At 38.2% G+C, this 27,080-nt stretch overlaps 1 protein-coding gene across 1 annotated transcript; it reads left to right on the top strand.

Annotated features, from left to right (window-relative positions):
• Positions 1–3,530: 3,530 nt before the first annotated feature.
• On the top strand, positions 3,531–26,757 carry LOC142353070 (5-hydroxytryptamine receptor 1B-like). Its single transcript, XM_075405264.1, has 7 exons — positions 3,531–3,739; positions 16,644–16,784; positions 17,084–17,307; positions 17,699–17,963; positions 18,571–19,005; positions 25,985–26,135; positions 26,431–26,757. Exons 1-7 carry the CDS (start codon positions 3,650–3,652, stop codon positions 26,535–26,537), a joined length of 1,413 nt encoding a protein of 470 aa, XP_075261379.1. The 5' UTR covers positions 3,531–3,649; the 3' UTR covers positions 26,538–26,757.
• The last annotated feature ends 323 nt before the right edge of the window (positions 26,758–27,080 follow it).

Genomic DNA, 27,080 nt, shown 5'->3' on the forward strand with positions numbered 1-27,080 from the left:
ATTTCAATTTTCCATGAATTAATTGCTCATATTACGTTAACTCTATGATTTTCAATAGAAACCATTTCAAAATTTTCGGCAGCACCTTATTCTATAGTTATCATTTTTTAACTTAGAAAATGGAATTGATAGCTTTTCCTAAAATCTGATCTGATATTGAATTTTGAGACAATGTATCCTCTTTATTTACTCCTGTATTTTAGGAGTAAAGAGTGAGAGAGAAATCAATACAAATTATTATACATGCCAGACTCTACTTTCAGAATAAGAACCAGATCAATAATTTGAGACGGAAGTTTCACTTAGACTCGATAAGCACATAGATACCAGCCTCAAAAGTCTATCTATGTTTGTTTGTTTGTTTGTTTTTGCGCTTTCATTCGCCTAAAAATTTGATTGTTCTGAATTCGAATTTGCCAAGTAAAGAAAGCAGGAAAAAATAAAATCGCAATCGAAGAGAGGAGAGGGTGGGGATGGTTTTTTAAGGTGTGTGTGTGTGTGTGTGTGTGTGTGTGTGTGTGTATGTGTGGTGTGTTTGTGTGTGTGTGTGTGTGTGTGTGTGTGTGTGTGTGTGTGTGTGTGTAAGTGTGTGTAAGTGTGTGTAAGTGTGTGTGTGTGTGTGTGTGTGTGTGTGTGTGTGTGTGTGCGTGTATGTGTGTGCGTGCGTGCGTGCGTGCGTGGAGGTAGAGGTAGAGGGGGGGGGGGTGTCTCTGTGGGGGTAAAAGCGATGTCTTTGTTTACCCAAATATCTATCTCAACTTCACGAGGGAGTTTTGTTTAATTGAAGACAAATACAGGTGCGAAAAAGATATCAACATTTTCCACAATTTTAAATTTAGAACGATTAACCGGCTACGGATAGAAAGAAGGAAAAATTACAGTTATTGGGAATCACAGTTACTGTGGTGAAGAGAGAGCTCTATATGGCTTTAAAGTTTGCAGTGAATTAGAGTTATATATTATGCACTTTTTCACGCTTTTATCACATATTGTCCTTATATTTCAGCTGTAAAAATGGTTCACGCGTCTTAATACTTAGCACAAAAATTGGCAGTTTTGAATTGTGATTTAAATCTGAAGAGTTCCAATTGCGGCTATCGTGCGTCCGTCTATTGAAGTGAAAGGAAGACATTATAAAATTCGCCACACAGACAGTTATAAAGCAGTTATTGAGCTAATTCTCCGAGTTTAGCAGCACGGAGCTTAAAAGTTTCGTTACACCGTCAAAATTTTTGTAAAAATTTTTTTGAATTTTATATATATATATATATATATATATATATGGGAAAATTATTGTTGATTTTAAAAGTGAAATCAATTTTACCTTTAAAGTTCAATCATGTTAAACAATTTGATTCAAGCCAAATTTCCTGTTATTTCAAAGAATTTGCGGGATTCGGGATGAAAAATAAATTGCGTCAGTTTTTTTCGTTTCAAAAAATCTTTATCATAGCACTTAGAGTCTTGTAAAATCCTCAATTTTGTTCTAGAACATTTCAAATCTCGATACTGCATTTGCTGACAAACGTTTTTTTAAAGTTTTGTATCGAATTAAAACAATATCTAGCATGATATTTTGCAATTAATTAATTGTGTTTTTCAGATGTCTGGAAAAATGATTAGATGCGATCCGATAAAATTCCAAACAGTCTTTTTTCACTGCAAGCATGCTGTCTATTCTAATACATTTTTGTGACTGTCTTTAATGATAACTATTGACAAGGTGTAAATTAATTAGACGCATTTTTAATTTAAAAAACTGATCTGTTTTTATTTGAAAGAAAGGATCTCTCGTTAACAATGGCTGAGAAATATATTATTTAGTATACCACTCTATAAGATGGCATTTGGAAAATAATTTGGTATCTAAATTGGAATTTAATAAAAGAAAACAGAAACTTGAAAAAAATCAGTCTTTAGCTAATTTGTTGTCATGGACTCTGACAAACGTTTTGAGTTGTACGTTTGGCAGCAAATTTTTTTGATATGCTGCATAATGTTGAAATAACACTGGCACGAACTTGCACGATAGGATATCATCTATTGAACCCTTTTTATTTACTTGCCTGGAATTTTTTCACGAACAGTTCAATTGCAACAGTTTGTAAGGTCGTTTTCTGTAACCCATACATGATGTTTTACATTCTAAAAAATCATATAAAAGGTCTCTTATTGCATGTTGTACACAAACCCTCAATTATTCAATTTTTTATAAAAATTGCTTTTCTGGGCAACTAATATCTCTTCAAAAGTTTGCCTGCAAATTGTCGACAAAATTTGTTATACCGATGCGAGGCAATAGTTTTGTACCGTTTTCCAATGTTTTCTTTTTCTTTAACATCAAAATTGGTTACCGCTTTTAACCAACTGACAGAATCTTAATTTAATGTTTTTTTCTAAACATATATCAAGTGTTTTTTTTTGGGGGGGGGGGTGGCACCAGAAAACTTTTTTTTAAAAAATGAAATCAGTTGCTAGCTGACAAGTGAAAGTTATCAATTGAATTTGGGCTATTGATAACAAATAGAGACAATAAAATTGAAGTTCATTTCTCGTGCCTTAATTTTTTCAAAAAAGTGGTACAACTAATCAAAATTTTAGGGAAGAAAACAGCAAAAGAATTTCTATAGCGAATCAAAAACAAATCTGAAATGAAAAAAAAAACAAAAACAAATTATTGAAAATGTTTTTGAAACAAAAACAATTATATTTCGTTTAGTGCTGATTGCTTTTCAATTTTTTTTCAAAATGCATATTTTTTCAAAATTTTTTTTCTGTTATTTTTTTATTAATTCAAGAACTAAGAAGATTACCGTTTTGTTCATTATCTTAATAAACTGCTTCGTTTTTGTGAAATGTCGTCCGGTGTCCTGCTGCAATTTTTTTTGCCAGGTGTTTTGATTACTTGCCTTCCAGAATAATGCAATAATTTGCAACACGATGGATCAGAAAAAGTTGATTTTTGTTTGTTTTGATAAATAGTAATACAGGTTTTTGAGTTGCTATTTAAAAAACGATCACACTTTTGAACGCTTTTTTTAAATTTTCTTGAAGATAATCGCAATGTTGATTTTCTGGGCTTTTCAATGTTTCACTGGTTTTAACCACCCCTTAGTGGATAAATTATTCACTTCAGCAGAAAAACCGATGTTAAGGTTTAATTTATACACAAAAAAGTCATATTGATTGTGTTTAAATGTAAATGTTCAATTTCGTCATTTGCACCGACTGACGCTTAACATATCTCAATTTTGAACCCGAATATATTGAAATTTTTCAAAACCGGATTAAGTCGAGAAAATGTTCAAAACAATCAATAACAATCTTACAATTTATTGTTATACCGTTTGGTTGGACCTCTGAACCCGCTGTTCAATTTGACAGCGTATCGTTTACAGACCCCACTGATTAGTGACTAAGTACTAATGAATTTAGAACTATGATAAACTTTAAGTATTTCAATATTCAGTATTTTTTAATTTCATTTCATTCATTACTTTCTTACTAACATCAAAACTATTTTGAAATTTGTTTTGCAATTTTGACGCGATGTAATATTTCACAGATTTGGGAGCGTCACACTACTTTTATTGAGGATTCCACTTAACAATTGGAATATAGTGGAAAAAGCGGATTAAAGTGGATTATAATGAATACCGTGGCCTCTATTGTACTGGGAATTGTGTGTGGGTGTGCTTCTGTACTGACAACTGTCGGAAATGGTCTGGTCATATTTGTGGTTAGTTTAATATTTCAATTTTATTAAGATTATTTTGGATCTTTTCATTTCCATTTGTGCCTCCCAGTCATAATACTTGAGTTGTTACGAGTTAAATAGTAAAGATAATTACATATTATTCAATAATATAACACGTCCACTCAGGGAGTTCAAAAGATATGCAATCATTAAGCTGGAAACTGGCGTTGGGAAAGGGGGTTGACAGCAACGGAAAAAATCTCGTATATTTTTTATCAGTGTGTCCCCTAACAAATTGCCGTAAATATACAGTAAGGGACCATAATATTTCGTATCAAGAAAATGAACAGTAAAATATTGAATAGAGGTGTAAAAATTTTGCAATTATAAAGTTTTTCAAAATCTCCTGGTATTAAGTTTTTTGACAGTAAAAATATTGAACGTGTCATGGAAGCACAGTAGTCGGTTGGAGAAATTGAGTAACTATGACTTTTATTAAATCATGGATTAGCTACCGAATCAACTCGGTGTTACTATCACGTGTGTTTTTTTCCATTTTTCATCATAGACAATTTTGCGGGAGTTTTCAAAGACGCGATCTTGTTGGTAATTGAACGATTAGAGTTTATTATTATGCTACAAATTGATTCGAGCGTTTCCCAGTTTCATAGTTTACTGTTTGAAAAATCTATAGTCTAAAAGTTAAGGTCCATAAAGATTGCAAAAATTTGTAGTTTACGATCTCATCGAATTTATAATGTCAAAATTATTATCAGGAATGATATAAGTTAATATAAAGTTCCGCCGTGCAATCCAACATATAACAATAAACGAAAAAGCTATTTTTCCAATTCAGAATCCTAAACATATACAGTGATCAATAATCTGCCAATCTAGGGGTGGTTGTCGGTAGGCGTGAAAACTACGACATCTTTTTTCATGCAAATTGTTTTTACTGTCTTAGATAATTCTTGAAAGCAAAACGAAAACAGGCAAAGTTTTCAAAACTTCGTGGACTGCAGAACAACTAGCCGTTTTTCGTGTTTTTCCTCGATACAATCGAATATCATTTGCAACACGACGTTGAACTCAATCTAGGCCTTTAACATCCCTGATGAGTGGGTCTATAAATCTCTTTGCGAGAAATGTTTGCCAAGGAGAATAGAAAATCGGACTTATTCACAACAGTTGCACTAAAAGCGTTCAGTAGTTTCTCGTCTAATCAGCGAATGGCTCTTACGTCAGACAATCACAATTTTTGAAAAAACACTTGATGGGCTATAGTAGGTTATTGCATGCCTTTTTCTGTCATTCTAATTACCGGATTAACTACTAAGATATTGTCTCCGGCTTTTTGATAACTTTCGATTCTTTCTTTAAAAAAAATTGCCGACATTTAGGACAATATTAAGCTAATAACGACCAATTTCATGACAGTTCTGTAACCAGCTCTATAACATCTCGATGTAGCGGACTCAATCGAAAATCTTTTCCTTAGATCTCACAATATTAAAATTTTCATGTTTTGCATATTAAATATTATGCAGCATTTCATTACAGATTTTAGCTTGTAAGGCTTTAACAGTGTAAGCATTAATTGCAGATCTGTTTGCTGATATAGATCTCGATTTCTCACAAAATTTCTACGGAGGAATTGTAATAACAACATTTTAAATAGCACCGATTCATATTCTTGTAATATTTCAGTTATATAGAGTATCTCCAATGTAGAGTTTGACAAGAATGGAATGCAGTATTAGGCGGACGATCAACTTATGAGATTTTTGACGATAGAATTTTCAGGAACAATAAAGGTTTCTTGTGCAGATTTTAATAGCAAATTTTTTTTGTATAATATTCTATTCATCCTGTAGGGGTTTTATATACCATCTGCGAAGTGTCTGTATGTGAATTGCCTTGTACATCAGCCTAGCAAACTTCCACTATATTTATCGGAACTAATGAAACAAAACACGATGGCTACAAGGTCCCAAAAAAATTACAATTTACTTGTTCCCAATTTTTGCTCTAATTTTGGAAGACGTTCGTTCTGGCATGCCGTCGTTGTTGATTGGAATAAAATCTTTTTTGAGTTGAAACTTATATCATCTGAAAATTTATTCAGACGAAAACTCAAAACTTATCTGTTTAAATTTTCCTGCACTGTTGAGATTTTAAATGGTGCTTAAACCAATATTAAAAATGATAACAAAACTGACTTACAATATTTTTTTGAAGTGAAATTTTCTTGATTGTTACGCGATAAATTTTACAGGATTGTTGAAAATTGCGTGCAGGGGAAACAAACGAATTGCACTGACACTTCAAATTTTTCTAATGACCTGATGAAGCAACATATTATGGGCCTCTGGATTATACTGGTTGATTACTGCATTTTTTAAAAGCTTGCACTGTGACGGATAAAACACTTGCTAATGTGTTTTGACTCACAGTTGCATGATGATGGAAGAAGTTAGAATGAGATAAGAACTTTTAATCGGGCCATTTTGGAAAGCCGAGGATTAGCTTGAAAATAATATATGAATTGCCATGAAAAATTCGTTTGATGCAAAGCGGCCTTTTTCTCTTAACACTGAGTGCGTCGAGTGATGAAATTTCTATATAAGATTTTTCGTGAATGTTCAGCCAACTGTTTTTCATCTCTTTCACCTCGAAGTTTTTTACATCGCGCAAACATCCAGGATGAGGTCCCAGACGGAATTGACTTATGATCAGACCCATTGAAGCGCACACTTGTTACATCTCCGCTTGAAATTACTTGATCTGGAAACCTCAAACATCAAAACAGTCTAATCAGAGATAGCCTCGATCGCACTTGAGTGTAATCAGAGGCAATTTGTGGAGGTCTGATCAGGGGTCATTTTGTTCTGGGAAGACTGATCAGAGGTTGTTACTGAGTAAACTAAATGAGCAATGCGCTATTTAAATCTATCCAGCGAGAAAGTTTATTACGTCATATTTCTTAACCATTCTACTTCTAATATGCGTAGAAAGCTCAGAAATAGTTCGTTTAACATAATTTTCGTTGAGCCTACTAATATACTAAATCGATTGCGCTCTTTTTAGGCTTAATATTTTTATGTTTCGAAAACGTATCGGTGACCAATCTGAGCTCAGACAAAATACCTGCCAGCAAATATAGCTAGATTTGCCGGGCCATTTAGATGTGCTTTGCCTTAATACGTTGTTGAACACAGTTGTTTTTTTTTGCTAAAACGTTGCTTTATGCGATTATGAATTGAAACTTCGAAAGTCTGATTTTATCAGCTTTATTGCTGGTGCCGCTAAATTTCTTTGTCAGCCTTACTGTGGCTGACTACTCTGGCTGTTTACACTCATCGTTGTGAATAACTAAATAAATATTGAACGTTTGATTTGCTGGTCGAGGAGAGGGTGATGGTTGTCACTACCAGTTGGAGATCGAGGTGATCTAAAATTGCACTGTACGGAACAACTGCCGTGCGGCCAACTGACTGCGCCCATTGTACAGTTCCCCTTCAATAGTGTCCTTCTCTGTGTAAGTGAGGGCTGCTTTTCTTTCTGATCACTTGGATCGTTTCCCCAACAAGACGAAGAAAGCGGCTGGGACGAAGAAAGCGACCGTGACTTTGAGTACGAGAGCATTATCCAGTCCAGGACGCTTCATCACTTCACTGGAGTTTCACAGGTTCAGTCTGCTTTATTCGGAGATATACAAGGCTGTGCAGTGACTGAGCTAACGAAGAACGTGGCCGAGCAAAACTACAAGATTTGGAAACCAACATTTTGAACTCCTGACGACTTGATTCCATGAAACTGTAAGACACACGCAAAACAGAATTATATTACTGATACTGTTGATATAAATTATTTGTAGCCGGCAAATCTAGTAACCTCAGCCCCCAATTTTTTCGGTTTAAATTCCTATAATCTGATATTTTCGACATTACCCCTGGTCACCGAAAACCTATCCCTTATAATTTTTTGTTAAAAAAAACATCACTTCTGAAAATTTTTGGTCAAAATTAAGAATTGACCAAATCGCGGTGAAGTTTGGTACTTGGGTACAGTCTATTACACTTTAAGTGAAGCAAAAAAGTTTGAAAAAATTGACCAAATCTGAAAAATTGACAAAAAGTCTGTCCGATCATTCTAGCATACTTATATACTTATACAGCAGTTAGATAGATTAAAACGTACAAAAAAAACAATTTTGGTCAAATTTTTCAAACTTCACAAAAAAATCAGGTAACTGATTTTTTTTAGCAAATAAGCGCTTATTCTGGGTAATTCAATAAAATTGTGCATTAACATCAGGGTTCGGAGTTTGAGCAAAGCTCACTTCAGTTATGTTGTAAAAACATTATATGGTTTTCCTATTAGCTGCAAGTTCACTGCATCACGCCATAAAAACTTTGCCTCAAGCGTTACAAGACCATTATAAAAAAGGAATTTACGCATTACCGGGTCTGAGTTTTAATCCTAACGCTTTGAAAGTCCGAAAAACCGCGCAATTTCAATTGAGTCACTTCTTCCGTGATAAAAAGAGGCTAGTTATACGGCATGAAGTGGTGAACAATTCATTGTCCCGTCATCGCAGTAACAACAATAAGCCTTTAACACCTTCGCAGCTTATTGAAGTGCTTGAAAAGTATCAGGAGCGCATAGAAGCTATAGTGTATTGCCCCAGAGAGGGAACTCCTGATATTTACAATCAGCTCAAGCGTTGTACTCTAGTTACCATCCATTTAGTGAAAGACATTGTGTCTAAACGTAAACAGAAAGATCTTAGTTTACTTAAAGAGTACAGAGCATTACACCAAAGGCCTGCGCTTGAGCTGAAAACACTCACTATAGTCTTAGTTCATAAGAACAACCTCCGGTCCTTGATAACACGCTCCCGACCGAAGAAACTTTTAAAGCGCCATCGTAAAACGCTTCGCTCCCGTCATGCGTTCGAGGAGGAGGAACTCACACAAGCGTTTGATAACCTGAATGTCACTTAGTCTTGCGCTGTTGTGGGAATCTACCCGCTGACTGGCGGTGTGACTTAGTTAACTCACGAGTTATGGGTTAGTTTGTGGTTGGTTCTCTCCGATAGCGCTTTACTAAACGTTTCGCTAATCGTAGTATGTTGAGTTTCTGCTGTAGTAAAATTTCTCTGCTAGTATGCTGGTTTGTTTTGTAGTCTCATTCCTTAATAGGGTGTGACTTAAGTTCATTCTGGAGTTACGGCTGGTTTGTTTCGTGACTTTCACCACACTGGTTTGCTAGCAATTTGTTGTAGCTTTATTAATTTTTGTAGTATGCACTTTTGTTGTCTGGGTAGAGTGGTTTGCTAGGGTGTGACTTAACTTTGTTCTGGAGTTACGGCTAGTAAAGTTCCTGACCTTTTCGACTTTTGGTTATACTACCCCGTTGCCGTAAATTGTTTCATGTTTGATGCCTTCTTTCTAGGGTGTGACTTAAGTTTATTCTGGAGTTACGGCTAGCTTGTTTGGTTGAGTTTGTTGCTGTGGTCTGTTAGCATCGATCTTCCCGCCTCCTCGCTTGTGGTTTCCGCCCCGCCCTTGCCGTTTTCCCGTTTCGTCGCGCGCCATCCGCCCGACGTTTCCGCCCCGCCCGTGCCATTTTTCCGCTTCGTTGCGCGCTTTTCGCCCGACGCTCCTGTTTGTCCGTCCGGTTTCCCGTTGCGTCGTGCGTTACTCGTTCGGCGTCTCTTCCCGTCCGTCCCGTCTCCCGTTCTGCCCCTTTTCGCGCTTCCTGCGCACCGTTCTTTCTTTCTTTCGCCGGGTACTATTGTACTCGACAAAAATCTTTGCTCTTTGGCGGTTTGCTAGCCAAACCGTCACACTAGGGTTCGGTATAACCCCTTTGTGTTGTGCTGTTGCATGTGTGTGTACTTTATATTAGTACCAAATTAAACTTGTGGTTCCTGTTTTTCTTAAGATCATGACAACTTTGCAGGACAAATTCAACAAACTTTATAAAGCAAGGGCAAAACTAGAGGCTGAACTTAACAACATCTATGGTGAAATTAACAATGCTGTGGATAAGCAAGTTAAGATCGAACGTCTGCTTGTGAAGTGCAAAGACGCTTTTATTGGAGTAGTTGATAAAAATGAAGAGCTCTTTGATCTGGCACAAGAGACTGAAAATCCAGATGCTGCCTGTAAGAGCCTTGAAAAATGGTTAGAGACTGTAACAAAGAAAACTGATGAGTTCGTTGCTGCTGCTCGAGGGTATATCATTTCGGTCCATGACAAAGAGACAGCAGAGCAGTATACCTCTCACCATTCAAGATCAGATTCACATATGACTTCCTCAAAAAGACCAAGTCAGCGTCAACGAGACTTACAAAAATCAAGACTCAAAAGGGAGGAACTTGAGAAACAACATGAGGCAAAGCTCCGTATTGCTAGACAGCGTCTTGAAATTGAAAAACAAACAAAATTGCGGGAATTGGAAATTGAGCAGCTTGAGGAGGATCACCGCAAGGAAGTAGCTGCTGCAGCCCTTGAGGAAATTGAGTTGATGACAAAATCATCCACAGACGGGTCTGGTACAGGCAAAATGAGTGGGCTCTTTACGGAAAGAAGTTCAGTCAAGAGCAAGAAACTTGTTCAAGATTGGGTTAATTTGTTACCGGCCGGGAACATGGCAGATGTTGCAAACGAACCGAGTTCGCACTTTTCTGGTTCCATCGCCCAACCCAACCAAGCAATTGTCCAACGACTTTCTTCAATTCAACTTCCAAACTCACACTCCAATTTCAATACACATGGTCAAGTTGAGGCCAACATCAACCTCTCTGTCCATGAGCCGCAAGAACCAAGTAGTAGAACCAATGTAACCAATGATACACAGGTTGCAAACAACATCTTGCAAGAGCAGCAACAGCCTCAATATACGCCTCCATATTCGCCCCCCCCCCAGTAAACTTTGGTATGCCAACTCAACTAAACGCCCCAAACACAGCCCGACAACTGTCTCAAGCAACAATGCACTTCGATGGTTTACAGTTAGATCGAACATGCCGGGACAGTTGAATTTAGTCAGCCCTCCGCGTTCACCACCTTTAAATACACTCGCTAATGCTCCGCTAGCACTTAATCCTCAACAAGCACACATAAATGTACCAGCCCCTCATCCCCCGTTCTAAACCCCGCACCACCGCATTTCCCGTTAATCCCACCAGCATTCCGCTTTCTTCCTTCGCCGCCACAAGCACTCCCACTACAAGCCACTAACCCCGTGGCAATTAATGTCAATCGGTTACCCCATTCTCCACCTGCACCAATGATTTCCTCCGCAAACGTTTTTGTAGCTCAATTAATTCATCCACCACCCCCACAAAAGAGTTTTCAAAACCAAAATTTTGTCCCTATAACCCACGCACCTCCTGCTCCTCCGGATCCAAATGTCTGGCGTTTTCCGTCAGCAGTTCCATCTAATGCAGTACCACTTGGACGTACATCTGCAAACTTATACAGCGCACAACCTGCCCCGTTAATCAACCCTCATATCACTACATCGCTCCGCTCCTCTCAAGTACAAGCAGCAGCAGGCGCTTAAAATTATGTAACACCAGACTTCATGCAAGCGAATCCATTTAGTTTTTCCACAGGTACCGCCCCCACCTTTGTCACTCCGATCATTCCGCCAACGTATGGAGCTACCGTTCCGAACCCGTTGTGCGTTCCGTCCCACACCTTCGGCTCCTTCTTTGGACTCTGCGGATTTTATAAAGCAGTTGGCGGAGACAATTACTTGTAAGAAGAACGATCTACTGCCCGAGTGGAAATTGTCACAGTACAATGGTGATCCACTGCAGTGGCACGAATGGTTCGGACAATTTAAAAGCGCCATAGACGCAAAGTCCTTACTGATGATGTCAAGTTAACATACTCAAAAACGCTTGTAACTGGAAAAGCTAAAACCGCCATCGCTGAGTTCGCATACTGTGGTGTAATGTATAAGGACGCACTTAAGACACTCGAACGTAAATTTGGCCAACCACAGGCAGTAGTCAGTGCACATTTAGAGAAACTCAGCTCTTTTTCCTCCATTAAAGATGCACAATAGTGATAACATCATAAACTATTCTGCAACAATTTCAAGTCTTGTTGGGGTCTTTAAATCACTTTCATATGACTCAGACCTTGAGAGCGCCTCACTTCTCAACACGGCTGTGCAAAAATTGCCGCCCAATCTGAAAGAGTCTTGGTCACTCTTAACAGTGAAGAATCATTGGGTAAAGCCAACACTCCTTGACTTCAACGATTGTTTAAAGGAGAAGGCCGAGGCACATGATTTAATGAAACTAACTTCATCGGAGGCAAGAACTGAGGATAACACCAACTCAGTAGTAAAGACCAAAGTTGCCTCAAGAACTTTTGCTGCAAATACACAAACTAAGGGCACTCAGAGACCAGCTTCAACATCGGCAACGCCTGCAACCCCTCGCTGCATTGTATGTAAAGGTAACCACCGCATCTGGGAGTGTAGGGTATTTAAAGGAAAGTCTCCCACTCAGCGAGCAAAGGTAGTGGCGGAAGCAAAACTATGTTTCTCATGTTTGAGTGAAAAGCATATGTTCAGGCAATGCCCAAATCCCAGGAAATGCAAGAAGGACGGTTGCAACAGCTCCCATAATACACTTCTTCATGGAGCTGAGAGGGTGTATCCACCAAAATCCCCTTCAAACAACAACATTAATTCTAATGCTGGCGCAAATCAATGTAAACTTCCTAGTGTCCAATCACCGAGTAAGACTACCACTTTGTCATCTGTGAGTAATGTGAAAGGCCTCCTTCAGGTGACTGAATTACAGTTAAAGAGCTCTTCTGGTAAAGATACCGCGGCTTTAGCTTTGTGTGATACCGCTTGCAGTAACTCTTGGGTGTCCAATGATCTTGCAAATAGACTTGGTTTGCACGGTACAGCATTGAAACTAACAGTCAAGGGTATAAATACCGAGGAGTTTGTAGACACTAAGTTAGTTGAACTAATTGTAACACCACGCGACAACCAAGCATTTGAACCTTTTAAAGTCAGCCCTTACGTAAAGGAAAATTTGAATGTAGGCGCCGATGTCATTAACATTAAAGCACTTCAGGAAACCTACCCGCACCTAGCAGTTCTAGACCCAGTTACATATTGCTATGGAAACATCGAGATGATACCTGGACAGGATGTGTATCATGCCATCCGCCCGTTAGAGTACTTCGCTGCCGACGAGAAGTCCTCGCCCTTCGCTGTTCGCTTGCCCATAGGTTGGGTTATAAGCGGCCCTCTACCGTCGTCTTCAGGTTTAGTCTCGACTTGTTTCAAAGCTAAAATGGAGCAGGATTTTGAACTCGATAGTCAGGTAAAATCTTGGTACGACATGGAGTCGTACGGCGCACTTAAGCAAGTAGACCCACGATCCGCCTCGGATGCACGTGTGCATTAAATTCTTGAAAACACCACCGTGCATAATGGAAAAAGGTACGATGTCGGAATGCTATGGGCTGAAGATAACATCCAGTTGCCCAACAATTATTTCTCAGCGCTTGTTCAATTAAAGTCTTTGGAAAAGCGGCTCAGGAAAGATCAGACATTAAGGGAAAAGTACTCGAGTACCATCAAAGAAGACTTAAAGATGCTCATAAGGTGGAAAGTCGCTCGGAACGAGAGTGGTACCTACCACACCATCCGGTTGCTAACCCGAACAAGCCGGGCAAGGTTCGTACGGTACTAAACGGAGCAGCAAAATTCCATGGCGCATCTCTTAATAAGTCAATACTCACAGGACCTGACCTACTGCAAAACCTAATCTATGTACTCCTACGGTTCAGACAACATCCATTTGCCGTATCCGCCGACATCGAGGGAACGTTCCTCCAAGTTGGAGTGTTACCATGTGATCAGCCATCATTGCGCTTTTTGTGGCGGGAGGACCCCACATCAAATGTTGTGGTACACCAGTATACACGCCACATCTTTGGGGCAAAAGATTTTCCCACCTGCGCCAACTACGCACCTCAGCGCACGGCACGCGATAATGCTAAGGAGTACCCAGAAGCTGCGAAAGCCGTCCTTGAGAACTTCTACATGGACGATTACTTGGACTCAGTGGAATCCCCCGAGAGGGCCCTCATTAGGTCGAAGGAATTGGTACATCTTCTCCATCTAGGTGGGTTCAAGCTTACTAAGTTTGTAAGCAATGTACCAGATCTGGCTGACCGAATTGATGGATCTGCTCAATCTACTGAACCGAAGGTCATCGTTTCGTCAAAGGAGGAATCAAAGCACGTGCCTGGGCTTAAGTGGGATCACAACAACGATACTCTGGTTGTGAGCAGGGGTACTAACAGCACCATCACGAAAAGTTTAACACATCGCTTGGTCCTAAGTCTAGTGTCGAAGGTCTACGACCCAATTGGTCTTGTCGCACCGTTTACCGTTGGTGCTCGGTTAATCTTGAAAGACATTTGGCGTGTCAATGGACAAAGTTGGGATGACGAGTTACCTAAAGACACAGTTGATAGATTCCTTGCCTGGTGTATTGAACTGCCGCGGTTAGCTGAGATCACTATACCAAGAAGTTACTTTTCAGGACCATTCCAACATCTTGAACTCCACATGTTTGGTGATAGCTCGCAAGACGTATTCAGTGCAGTAGGTTTCCTTAGGGCTCAAGTAACTTGCAACTCCGGGGAGATTATAACAGAGCTGTTGTTTGTCTTGGGCAAGGCCCGTGTTGCACCTATGAAGGTAATGACAGTTCCTAAGTTAGAATTACAAGTCGCTCTCCTCGCTGCCCGTTTAAAAAGGGAATTCTGTCGAGCATTAACGGTTACTGTGGACAAAGTTTTTATGTGGACAGATAGTACCATCGTCTTGCAGTGGATAAACTCAGCAAACAAACACCCCATCTTCATTGCAAATCGTGTTAGTGAAATCCTGGAGAACACCAGCGTTGACCAATGGAACCACGTCGCCACTTGTGATAATCCGGCAGATGCTGGCAGGCGTGGTATGTCCGCGGAAGTTTTGCAATCAAGTAGCTGGGTGAGGGGTCCTGACTTCTTGAGAACTAAGCAATTCCCTTTTCCGCCAAATACTGACGTCGTTGATAACATCAAGCTCGGCGCTGTAACCAAGGAACAAGATGATGACTCCATCTCATCTTTAGCCGCATCCGTAACCAAGCCCCCTAAGGAACAAAACATTAATCTAATCCCATTTGATAAGTTCAGTTCTTATCAAAAACTACTTCGTGTCACCGCATATGTGCTCCGTCTGTTACCATCTCATGAAATTTACCGTACCGTAGACGGCAGCATAGCCGACCCTGTTGAGCTTGACGAAGCCGAGCGCCATCTCCAGAACTTTGTTCAGGGAGAGTCCTTTAAAACTGAAAGAAAGGATCTTCTTGACAACAAATCCGTTAAGAAGAGCAGCCGCATTGCTCAGTTTACTCCGTTTATTGGGCCCCATGGTCTCATCCGTTCTTCTGGTCGACTCCGAGGGCTAGTGGAAATTGACTTTGACACTAAGCATCCTATCGTGCTGGATGCGCGTCATACTTTTGTTAAATTGTTTCTGCGGCATACTCATTTGAAGAACCACCATCAGGGCATTGATTACTTACGGTCAAAGGTACAGGAACGTCATGCCATCCTTAAACTACGTTCCACACTGCGTTCCATCAAATCGAACTGCGTCTTGTGTAGAAAGTTCCGTGCAGCAACCATTCAACCTATCATGGCAGACCTCCCAAAGGAGAAATTCGCATACCAGTCTCCTCCATTTACCAACTTCGGGGTTGATTACTTCGGCCCATTCTACGTCACAGTTCGTCGGACTACCGAGAAGAGGTGGGGATTCCTCTTCACTTGTCTCCTTACTCGTGCTGTCCATGTTGAAGTTGTCCCGTCCATGGACACTAGTTCCTGTGTAATGGGAGTGGAGCGGTTCGTCACCCGTCGGGGTAATCCTGCTATGATTTGGTCGGATAATGGTACGAACTTCATTGGAGCGGAGAAAAAGCTCCGTGAATGTGTGGAAAATTGGAATACGCTTAACATTGCCACCGAACTTGCACATAAGGGCATTAAGTGGAGGTTCAATCCACCCAGTGCGCCACACCAAGGTGGCATCTGGGAGAGGCTAGTTCGAAGTTTTAAAAGAGTACTGTACACTATCCTCGGTACGCGTCGCCTCACAGATGAGGTGTTGAACACTACTTTTTGTCTGGTCGAATACGCACTAAACTCACGTCCTTTAACGCCCGTTAGCGCCGACCCGTTCGACCTAGGCGCAATAACACCTAACCATTTTCTACTCGGTATCCAAGCAACCAGAATTCCGTCTATCGTTGGCGTCGACGAGTTCGATCATCGTAAGCGGTACGCTCGTGCACAGTCCTACGCCAATGCAAGACTGATCAGAGGTTGTTACTGAGTAAACTAAATGAGCAATGCGCTATTTAAATCTATCCAGCGAGAAAGTTTATTACGTCATATTTCTTAACCATTCTACTTCTAATATGCGTAGAAAGCTCAGAAATAGTTCGTTTAACATAATTTTCGTTGAGCCTACTAATATACTAAATCGATTGCGCTCTTTTTAGGCTTAATATTCTTAGGTTTCGAAAACGTATCGGTGACCAATCTGAGCTCAGACAAAATACCTGCCAGCAAATATAGCTAGATTTGCCGGGCCATTTAGATGTGCTTTGCCTTAATACGTTGTTGAACACAGTTGTTTTTCTTGCTACAACGTTGCTTTATACGATTATGAATTGAAACTTCGAAAGTCTGATTTTATCAGCTTTAGAGGTCATTTTGTTCTGAGCAATCTGATCAGAGGTCATTTTGTCTGGGAGCTCTAATCAGAGGTTTTTTTGGTATGTGATTTCTAATGCGTGACGTTTTGACCTGGGCATAAAATGTTTTAGATTTGGTGGACTCCGGCCCTTCAGACACCCTCCAACTTGTTCATAGTGTCTCTAGCAATCGCTGACTTCATCATTGGGGTGCTGGTCATGCCGTTCGCATCTGTATTCGCAATTGCAGGATTCTGGCCCCTGCCTCAATGGGTAAAATAACTCTGGCTTACACCTCTTAACCTGAGTCGAAAACAGAAGTTAATCTTGTAAGATCTTGCAAGATTCTTGCAAAAAAGTTAATTTTCTAAGAATCTTGAAAGAAAAAGTTAATCTTGCAAGAATCTTGTAAGATTTAACAAATCTTGAAAGAATCTTGCAAGATCTTACAAGATTAACTTCTATTTTCGACTCGGGCAAACAAAACCTTACTTTTCTAAACAAAATTTTGGAAGAAGACTTTTTTCAGTCGAATGAAAGCACTGTAACTTTAACTCAAGTGTCAATTTTAGTTATGTACCACTTGGATCAGTTTCGACTACGTAGCCTCTTCGTCCTCGATTCTGAACTTGATGACGATGGCGATTGACAGGTACTTCTCAATTGTGTCTCCTATTACATACAGGAACAAACGCACACACAAGAAGCTGTTGATGGTAATCGTGATTGTGTGGTGTTGCTCTGTCGTGTATATGTTGCCTATTTTATGCTGGGATCTGTGGTTTCCAAAGTCAAGGTTTGTTTCCAGATTCCTTGATGTCCTTGTTGTCATGTTTACTTTTATTTTGCCCAGATCATTGCGGACTGTTGCCATATAGGAACTGGCAATAAAAAGAGACGACTAAGTTTCCTCGGAGAAGTATGAGAATAAATATGGGAAATGGAAACTTTTTTGTTTATGTTGTTTATAAAAAGCAAATCAGAAAGATATGGAATTAGCGCAATTCAGGTGTAATTGAAAGCCAGCGCGGGTCGACTCTGGGTCTTAGCAGTCATATACAGCTCATCTATGATGGCCTGCAAAATTTAGAGTTTTAACTTTTCTCAATAATTTTGCAAACCAAAGAAATCACGAATAATTTTTATGTTATCACTGAGATTGGTTTCTTGTTTTTTCATTATCACAGGTACGTTGACAGCAACCCAAACACCCCGGGAAAAATTACAGCCGAGAAGAACCCAACTGGTCCTGAAATCTCCGACATGATCTTGGATACAGCGTCACCAACATCATCAACTTCTCAGGCTTCTTGCAGTCCCGGATTCCACGATTCGTTCCACTTCAAAATCATCAGTTTAATCTACAGTTTTATCATTCCCTTCATCACAATGTGTTTAGTCTATGTCAGAATATTTGTAGAGATCCATAGACGAACGAAGCGTGATATTGACGTAAGTTTCTTTAAAAAATTATTCTGCAGCTTTCATTTTTGAATGTTTTTTTAGAAGTCTTTTAAATGCAAATACCGGCCGTTTATTAGTACCAGTTCTTGTTTCACTTCTTAGCATCGCAGATTAAGATTGGAGACAAAAATTGGTATTCACAGACAATCCAAGACGACATTTGTCAATGTACAGACGTATGACCGTTGCATGAGCTCTTTAATACATTCCACTAACCCCCCCCCCCCAAATTGTTATTATACAATAATTTTATGGTGATTGTAGAGAATCATTTTTTAGTCTAGAGACTTACATGTTCACCAAAATGAAGCTATCACAAACGGTGATATATGGGGAATCAAAAATTGAGTTGTTTATAATTATCACCTTTTCGGTTCTGCTAAAATTTCTGACAAAAAGTCGTATCCCCGACAGAAACATATTCATGTTGAATATTTTCCTCCCCACATTTTAACTGGAAACTCATACTGATATCGTGGCGAGAAAATTTTTTTTAGTGGTTTCTGCAAAATTTGTGTTCTTTTTTATTAACTTTCATTTTTAATAGCCTTGCTTCCTTTGGCACGGTAGCTAGTTGTTGACTTTTTCGTTTCAGAGAAAGAACAACTTTATGGCACAAGCTCCAGTCGCCAACAACAATAACAACAACAACATCGAAATTGCGAACGACTCAAAGCCCGACACGCCCGCTTTTCCACACATTCCTTTAGTAGTCGAGCCCTCACCCAACCTGAGCGAAAGCCATTTCACAGAGCACAAAAACGAACATAACTCTAACTACTTGGGCAAAGTTGTCGAGCACTACGAAGTCCCCAATTGCCCCCTAGAGTCGTCAAGGCAACTCATACCCGCAGTGGGGGAGTCTTCGGGAATGACTGCTGCGGGCACGACTCGTGATCGGATTCCAAATTCGCCCTCGGAGAACATGTTGACAGCGCCCAAATCGCCCCTGAGTAGACGACTGAGCTGGCGCGTGAACAGAGATGCGGCGAAGCGACATCATCATAAGAGTTTAGAAAGACAACGCGAGGTATGATGTTTATTTCAGTTCGGCTCCAGGTTTTTGGGTAAATTTTTGTAGGAATTGCGTTGAACGCGGTGAATTTTTGTAAGAAATGCGGTGATTGCGGTGAATGCGGTGAAAATAAATATTTCACAGCATTTCACCGCATTTGTTACAAAAATTCACCACAAAATTCACCGCATTTCTTACAACATTTCACCGCATCAACTTTTGTGGCAAATTAATGTAAGAAATGCGGTGAAAGCGGTGAATGCGGTGAAAAAAATATTTCACCACATTTCATCGCATTTCTTACAAAATTTCACCGCAAAATTCACCGCATTTGCTTTCCAACGTTTACTCAATCTGGTTTAAATTCTCAAAAAATATCACCAACGTTTACTCAATCTGGTTTAAATTCTCAAAAAATATCAACAACGTAAGTGACAGTTGGCGCAGTGTAATAAGAAGTTGAAGGCATGCAGGAGGTCAGAGGTTCGAACGCGTGTGGGGACGCTTCTTTTTGTGAGAATACCGGGAACGCGGTGAAAAAAAATAATTCACCGCGATTCACCGCATTCACCACAAAACGAATGTAAGAAACACGCGGTGAAAAATATTTTTTTTTTCATCGCATTTCACCGCATTTCTTATAAAAATTTACCGCCAAACCTCGACCCAAAAAATTCTCAGTTTCTTTGTTCTTTGCAACTTAGTGATAGTTTTTCGCATACCATTATAAGGTAAATTTTAAAGAAAACCACTTAAATTCGAATCAACAAATTCACTACACTTACATGCAATTAAAAGCCTAATTTTGAAAGTTGAAATGAAATTTTTACATCAATTGCAGACAATTGTTATTTTAAGCAGATAAATAAAATAGCTATCTGTTCAAAATAGCTATCCGTTCCTGAGCTAAAAATTCAGCGAGTTCTTAAAAAATTAAACAATTGAAAAAATTGATTTAACAGCGTAGAAACGTCCACTTACATAAAGTGTTTTTATATTTGATAATTCACATGATAAAGTTTGTGAGGCCCCAAATTGCATGTGTACGTATCGCCATCTAAGGCATCCTTGAATTTAAACTTTGTTCATAGGTTTGGTCATACTACATATACTAGACTGCCTTGCCCCAATCTTGAATCGCGGTTCTGAAAAATGTTGTATAACACTTTCTGTTCGTTTTCCATCAATATAACTGCATATATTTTCAAATTTTGCTGTAGTTTTTTTTCTAGACTTGCTACCGAAATCTCAACTTCACCTAGTCACAGCCGAGACAACTTTAATCCAGTATTTATTGCTCTTTAATCATTTTTTGCTCAAATAAAAAATTTCTTTTTTTTTGGCTCTGTTTCTGAAGAAAAAAATTGGTATTTTCTTCTATTGGCATTTTTTTAGGCTTTAACATTGCTCTTGAAGTTACAATTCTCAGCAAAGATTAGTTATATCCGCAAAGTTATCATAGAGTGCATATGAAACGTTCCAGACAAACTAGAAGATGACAAAGAGTACCCATGACCCGATTGTATGTGCTTCATTTTTTGTTATGTAATGCCCCTAAACATAAAAAAGTACATAAAGAAGTACATAGTTATTTAAAATTCATCCAAGTTTCAATTGGCTAGTAAAGTTCTTCATTACGTTCAATTTTATATTGTGTTTCGTTCATTTTTGCTTTCCGACTGTAAAACATTTTCTTTGACAAGCGTATCCTGCTGACAAACGTACAAAAAAGTAAAATATTAGACATCTTGAATTATTAAAAAAGATTTTGAACGTTCTCAGTTTGATCAAAAACAAAAACCGCAGTCAGTGTCCCAAAAAAGCGCTCACTAAAACAATATTAATGGACAACTAATTGAATCAAACATTTTATTAAAAAATTGGAGAAGATTGACCACAAAAGAATTGAAAAACATGATAATTTTAAGAAAAATAAATTAATTGAACTTTGGAATAGAAATAGAAGACGGTTCAAATTGTCTGTGATCATTTAAGTTATTTTCGAAGCAAGCTCTAGGTTATTTTTTAATGTATCAAAACTTTTTTGTTGATGCTTACGCCTTGTAGGCGTTATTAATAGCCACCCTCATCTTCTCAATAGGCTATTATTGCGATCAAATTTTGTTTTGTTTTTAACTTCGTTGATTTAAAATTTGTTTCGCTTCACTTGATTTAAGCACCTTTCTACATTTTGTGCGAAAGCATTTTGACTTCTACGCTATTTTCACTCTTGGATCATTCTGCTCAAACTGTTTTCAAACAGCAGTTGCTCAGCAAAGCAATTTAAAATGAACAGAATTAGTAAGAGTAATCGAAATCAAATTTAGAAACCGGATTTGGCCTTGAAGACCAATTTTAGCTGCCTGATACTTGAACTTTGTTCCTATGAGTCTTGATTGTCATCTCTAATGCTGATAGGTATTGATACTAATCCTTGCATTCTCTCATCCAGAAGCTAGACTAACAACAATATGAAATTAAAATAGTTTGCACATTAAAATATGTTGCATACATCAGTCATCCATTTTTTCTCTTCTTTCAATCCCAATCGGGGTGTTGGGAAGTAATTCTGTCAGATGTGTTTCAACATATCAATATGAATTGTATTATATATGTAAGGACGTTTGCATAAAATAATATATACATTATCAGAACTTTTAGTTGTCTTAGTTGGTTTCTTAGGTATTAATGTAAACTCTAAAATTTATGATCTTATTGGATTAGTGTGTTATCATATAATATTATATAAAAATTGTAAGATCTTATAGGAAAGGCGATGTTCATTGACTAGAGTAAGGTGAGAAAACAGAATTTTCATAAGAAAACAAATGAAATTGGTCCACTTCATTCCACAATGGTCCACAATGAAGTTCAAGACAATCGGCCGGATTGTCTTCTGGTCGTTTCGATCATCCGCCCTATTTATATTGCACTCAGTTTTTTATCATATAGATTTTTTTTTCAAACATTTTTTCAAACATTTTATCCGAATGCTTTAGGGGTAGAATTGTGTATTAACCCAGCTCTTGGTATATCAAGCTAACAACGTTGCTACTTCAGTAGATCTGTGGTGCAACGGCAGCATGCCTGATCGCGGTTCTGGAGATATTAGGTTCGAGTCCTGAAAGCTCTAATTCGTTCGCAGTATACGAAGTTAGCTAATCCACAGTTGAGGTTGTTAGAATTGTTACAAGTTTTTAGATCATATAAAATACGCTAGTGTTTGCAAAAATCCAGAACCCTTTCAACCTACAGTGCGAATAAATTTATGGTATTATTACATCCGCGTTTGAACAAAATTCCCATATCGAATAGCAATTTCCTCTACAATGTTACAGATACAATTTCACAGTGACACTTTTTTCTGCGGAAATTGGAATTAAAGCAGATTTAATTAGCATATTACCTCCAATTTCAGATAAAAGACTAATTATACCTAGAATATAGCCAATAGCGTTTATGAGTTGAAAAATATCAAATTTCATTCTTCTTCATAGATGTCAATTAATTAAAACTAAGCCAATTAAAAATGGTATGTGAATAACCAGAAAACGTTCCCTATTTGGCAATAAAATTTATTTAGGTGCGATTTGCGTAAAATTTATTATGTATGCTTCGTTATAATATGTATATTTGCCATAACCAGATAAATCAGCATCCATTTTTGAAATTTTCATGGATTAATTTTCGACCAGAAAGAAAAATCTATGGTCGTTACCATAATATTGGACGCGTGTCTTTCAAATTTTACCACATTTTTAAGTTAATTTAAAGATAAAGCAAGACTACTACTAATTTTTAAGAACTGATGGCTTAGATAATCGTTTTGAATTAGGAGCCACTATCCCTTCTGTTGCGACTTAAAGCCTATAAATCTACTTTTTATCAACGGATTTAACTTTTAAGATTGATAATAAAATTTTGCTTTGTCTGCCATTTGGCGCTGTAATCAAACACAGGTAATTCGAACCATAATTCTGTGCTTATACAATAGATCGAATGAGCAGTAGATCGAAAGCAAAATTGGGGTCAACAGATTGGAAATTGAATTCTTCAAGTTGAATATTGGCCAATCAGATTTAAGCACTCATTTTTAGTACAGCATATGACAGCCGTGGCAATTTTTTCGGTTGTGATAGTTTCATATCAAGTACCGCGGGCCAATAAAGCCATGGCCACGGCTCGTGAGGCTAGCCAGTTGTGGTAGTTTTATGCCAGCTCGCAAATAATGCTTAATTTCAGCCAACGAGAGTAGAAATTAATTTTCGTCCTAATGTCCTCTCGATCTATTGTTCGCTCACCTCACATTTCTAACCGAACCCAAAAGCAAACTAAATGTGCAATTGTTGTTTTTATTCCTCCCTTGTTTTGGTGGTTTGTAACTGGTAACAGGTTTATGGCTCTCGCCGAGCAATATGTCTTCAATTTAAGATCAAAAGTTTTATTAACTCAATTACAATGTTGCGGGCTGGGTTTCAGGAATTAATAAACTTCAATTGAAGGGAAAGTCATGAATAACAAAGGTAGTTTTAGGGTCGGAACGAAACAAAGAGTGGTTGAAGTACTAGACTACTACTTTCAAAGCGCGTTGATAAGTCTGAAAAAGTAACTACACAATCAATGAAAAAGGCAGGCTAGAATTTTTTTCAAATTTGACTATAATTATCAATCGTTAATAAATTGAAACATGTGTCAAAAATTTTTTAGAATATAAAATTCTCGTTTTCAAAACATCACGTTTAGTTTGACTAAAATTCTTGGCACCTAGAGCATTGATTCTGAATTGCATATTTAAGTTTTGAGACGAACAATTTGCTCCCAATAAAAGAATTATTAATTTCTCAAAATTGAGTCACCAATAAATATGATTTCAAACTTAATTGATCCACAAATGTATTTCATGCAGCAGCAAAAATTAGAATTTCAATACTTTTGTTGACATTTCTTTTTTTAACTCAGCCCCCGTCGAAAAAGTCTGCTGAAGCTGTCAGAATCTTGCATTATTTCTTCACTTTTCTTCCAGAATATCGCAAGATAACCATTATTCTGGCTGATCTTGCACGGCAATCTTTATTTCAAGAATCTACCAGAATCTTGCAATATATCAAATGCTCTTGGCTTGGTAGGAATTTTGTTTTACGACCTATTGAATGTGAAGACACTAACAACGAATTATTCAATAATTGATTGACAATTATATAAATTTTCTCAACGTGAGTGAATTTAAAAAAAATCTAAAGTAATTCAAAAAGAAAATCAAAAGAGGTTCGCACTTGTATTTTTGAAATATTTTTCTAAAAAATTCGACTGGGACGATCACGAACATAAGTAGTGGTATGAGTCTAGAAGCGCTAGTGATAAGGGCAGACGCATCAAAATATAGAATCTGTGTTGCAAGCCAATCATAAATAAGAAAATACTGAAACTCTTTATTGATTGGCTGATTGCTCAATTATTTCTCCATCTATAAATTGGATATGAGTGTTAACGTAAATTTGCTCAGAAATTGCGTTAAGCCAGAAGGGAGGAAATATGTAATTTTGAGGGACCTGGTCTCAAGTTCGGTTGCGGTAGTTTAACATCAAGTTCTACGGGCCGCTGGTCAGATGAGGTAAAGTAAACAATCTAAAATTAGACTATGTCAAATTTAGGTCAATTGAACCCCTAACTGTTACAGTGTTATAAACTGTTACAGTTACAGTGTTACAGTGCTTTAAGTGCGGTTTTTCAACGAATAAGATTCGTTGAAAATTCTATATTTTGGTGCGTCTATTTGCTGAGACGTCATCGAGTCTATGTACAAAAACTCAAGAAACCTTTTTTTCAGCGAAAATAAGTTTTAGAAATACATGTCTATAATGCACTAAGATAGACATGACACTCTCACAACACTATGACACTCACACTGGGATCATGGCCTCGTTTCATTATTTTCAGCTGGTTATTGTTCTCTTAACTAAAGTTCATTAATTTCATTCAATTAATGACTCAGGGCAGTTGGCAAATTCGATAAACGGTATTGGAAAATGGTGATGGATTCGACAAAAAAAAACGGTCAAGTATGGTTCTTAAATGAAAAATTGAAACAGTTAAACCCTGTTCAGTTGCACAATTCGTTTCGAGGTTTCAAACAGCTCCAAATATTCTGCAAATGTTTTTTTTCTGGTTTGCTAGCTCTTGCAATTATTTTTTTCATTCTCAAATATTTGCCTATAATTCAAAAATTTACCCAAATGGAGGTGTCTGGCGGAAGCAAGTACGTCCAGACCGTCCCAGACGAAAAAAACCTATGTCCAAACCGTCCCAGACGGATGGTGCCTATGTACAGTCCAGACCTTCGTGCGTTTATGCCCAAATTTTTGTGCGTTTACCAGACTTTCGTGCGTTCAACCGATTTTCGTGCGTTCATGTCCAGATTTGCATGCGTTTACCAGGCTCTCATGCGTTTATGTCCAGACTTCTGTGCAATCACCCGACTTTCGTGCGTTCAACCAATTTTCGTGCGTGCATGTCCAGACTATCGAGCGTTCAACAGACTTTCGTGCGTTCATGTCCAGACTTTCGTGCGTTACCAGATTTTTGTTGGTTCATGTCCAGATTTTTGTGCGTTCATCAAACTAGGGTGCGATGATCCAATTTTTGTCTCTTCGAGCTGAGACATGAAAAATTTATTCAAATCAAACACAATTGGCGTGGGAGATTTCCGGTGTTCATAGCGTCTAAATAAGCAAGATTTTAGTAAAGCTTGGCAAGGAAAAAAGTAGCAATTGTTCTCTGTTTTCTTTCTCATGTTTTTTCTGATATAAATTTTTATTTTTGGTCATAGTTAAAAATTATTTGTTTACAAAGAATTTTTAACTATGACCAAAAATAAAAATTTACTTGAGCAATTGTTGAAGTTTTGATCAATTATTAATTTATGATTTTGTAAATAACTGTCCGACAATGACTACAATCTGACCACATTCTGACCATCATATGTTCTTCGATTTAGATCCGAGCTGCTAAGAAGCTGGCGGGTATCGTGCTAGCATTCTGCGTCTGCTGGTTACCATATATGGTAATGTATGTCTTAGTGGCCATGAAACCAGCCGAGTTTTCAGTAGGATGGCGAAACAATATGTTCACAGCGGCTATATGGTTGGGTACGTGAAATTTTGCCTTTTGACCCCCCCCCCCCCCCCCCTCCCTATTTACACACATACACACACTCCCCAACAATCCGCCCTTACCCCCCCCCCAAAAAAAGAAAAAAAAGTGGGTGCATAGGAGCCCCGGCACACGTGTCATACTTTTTTTATTTTTTGATATTGATTTACTAATATGCAATGACACATATTATATGCTGCTTCCGGGGGGGGGGGGTGGGGGGGGGGTGCATAACCTACCGAAAAAGTGGATGGGGAAAAATTGCTGAAAAGATACGATTTTTTGTTTTAGGTTATTTCAACTCTACTTTGAACCCTATGCTCTACCCTTTCTGCATCGAGGACTTCAAAAAGGCGCTCAAACCCATAGTTGGGTCACGTCTTGCCCGGTTCCTCTAAATCTCACCAATAAAGTCTCTCCAATATTCTACAGCAATCTGATAACATCATTCTGCAATATTCGAGAACATTCTGGAACTCGTGAATTTAATATTGTCGTTCAACCAGTTAGATACAATTGTTAATAAAACGTTCTTTTTCAATATGTGTTCAAGCTTTCGTTGTGCTTTTTCAGTCCGCTCATTTTTTAGTTCACCAATATAAAGCTTTCTCCAACTAATGTTTTCACCACATTTCCACAAATCAGTTACTAATACATACCTGTACCTAAATTTCAGAGTAAATCAGTACTGAAACAGGAAGTTTTTCAGAAACTATTAAGTACTGTTTCAGAGTCTTTTCATGTCACATTTTGCTCTGATATTTTCTGATTCAGACTCTGATTCAATCTCTGAATCAGACTATGAATTTGTTTCTGATTCAGACTCTGAATCAGACTCTGATGTTTGTCTGAATAAGGTTAAAGTTATAATTAAGTTAGTGAGCATACAATACCCGTACAAATTCATACAATACCTGTAGAAATTAAAACTTACAAAATAG

Source organism: Convolutriloba macropyga, chromosome 14, assembly GCF_964194025.1.
Source record: "Convolutriloba macropyga chromosome 14, txConMacr16.3, whole genome shotgun sequence".
NCBI classification, from domain to species: Eukaryota; Metazoa; Xenacoelomorpha; order Acoela; family Convolutidae; genus Convolutriloba; species Convolutriloba macropyga.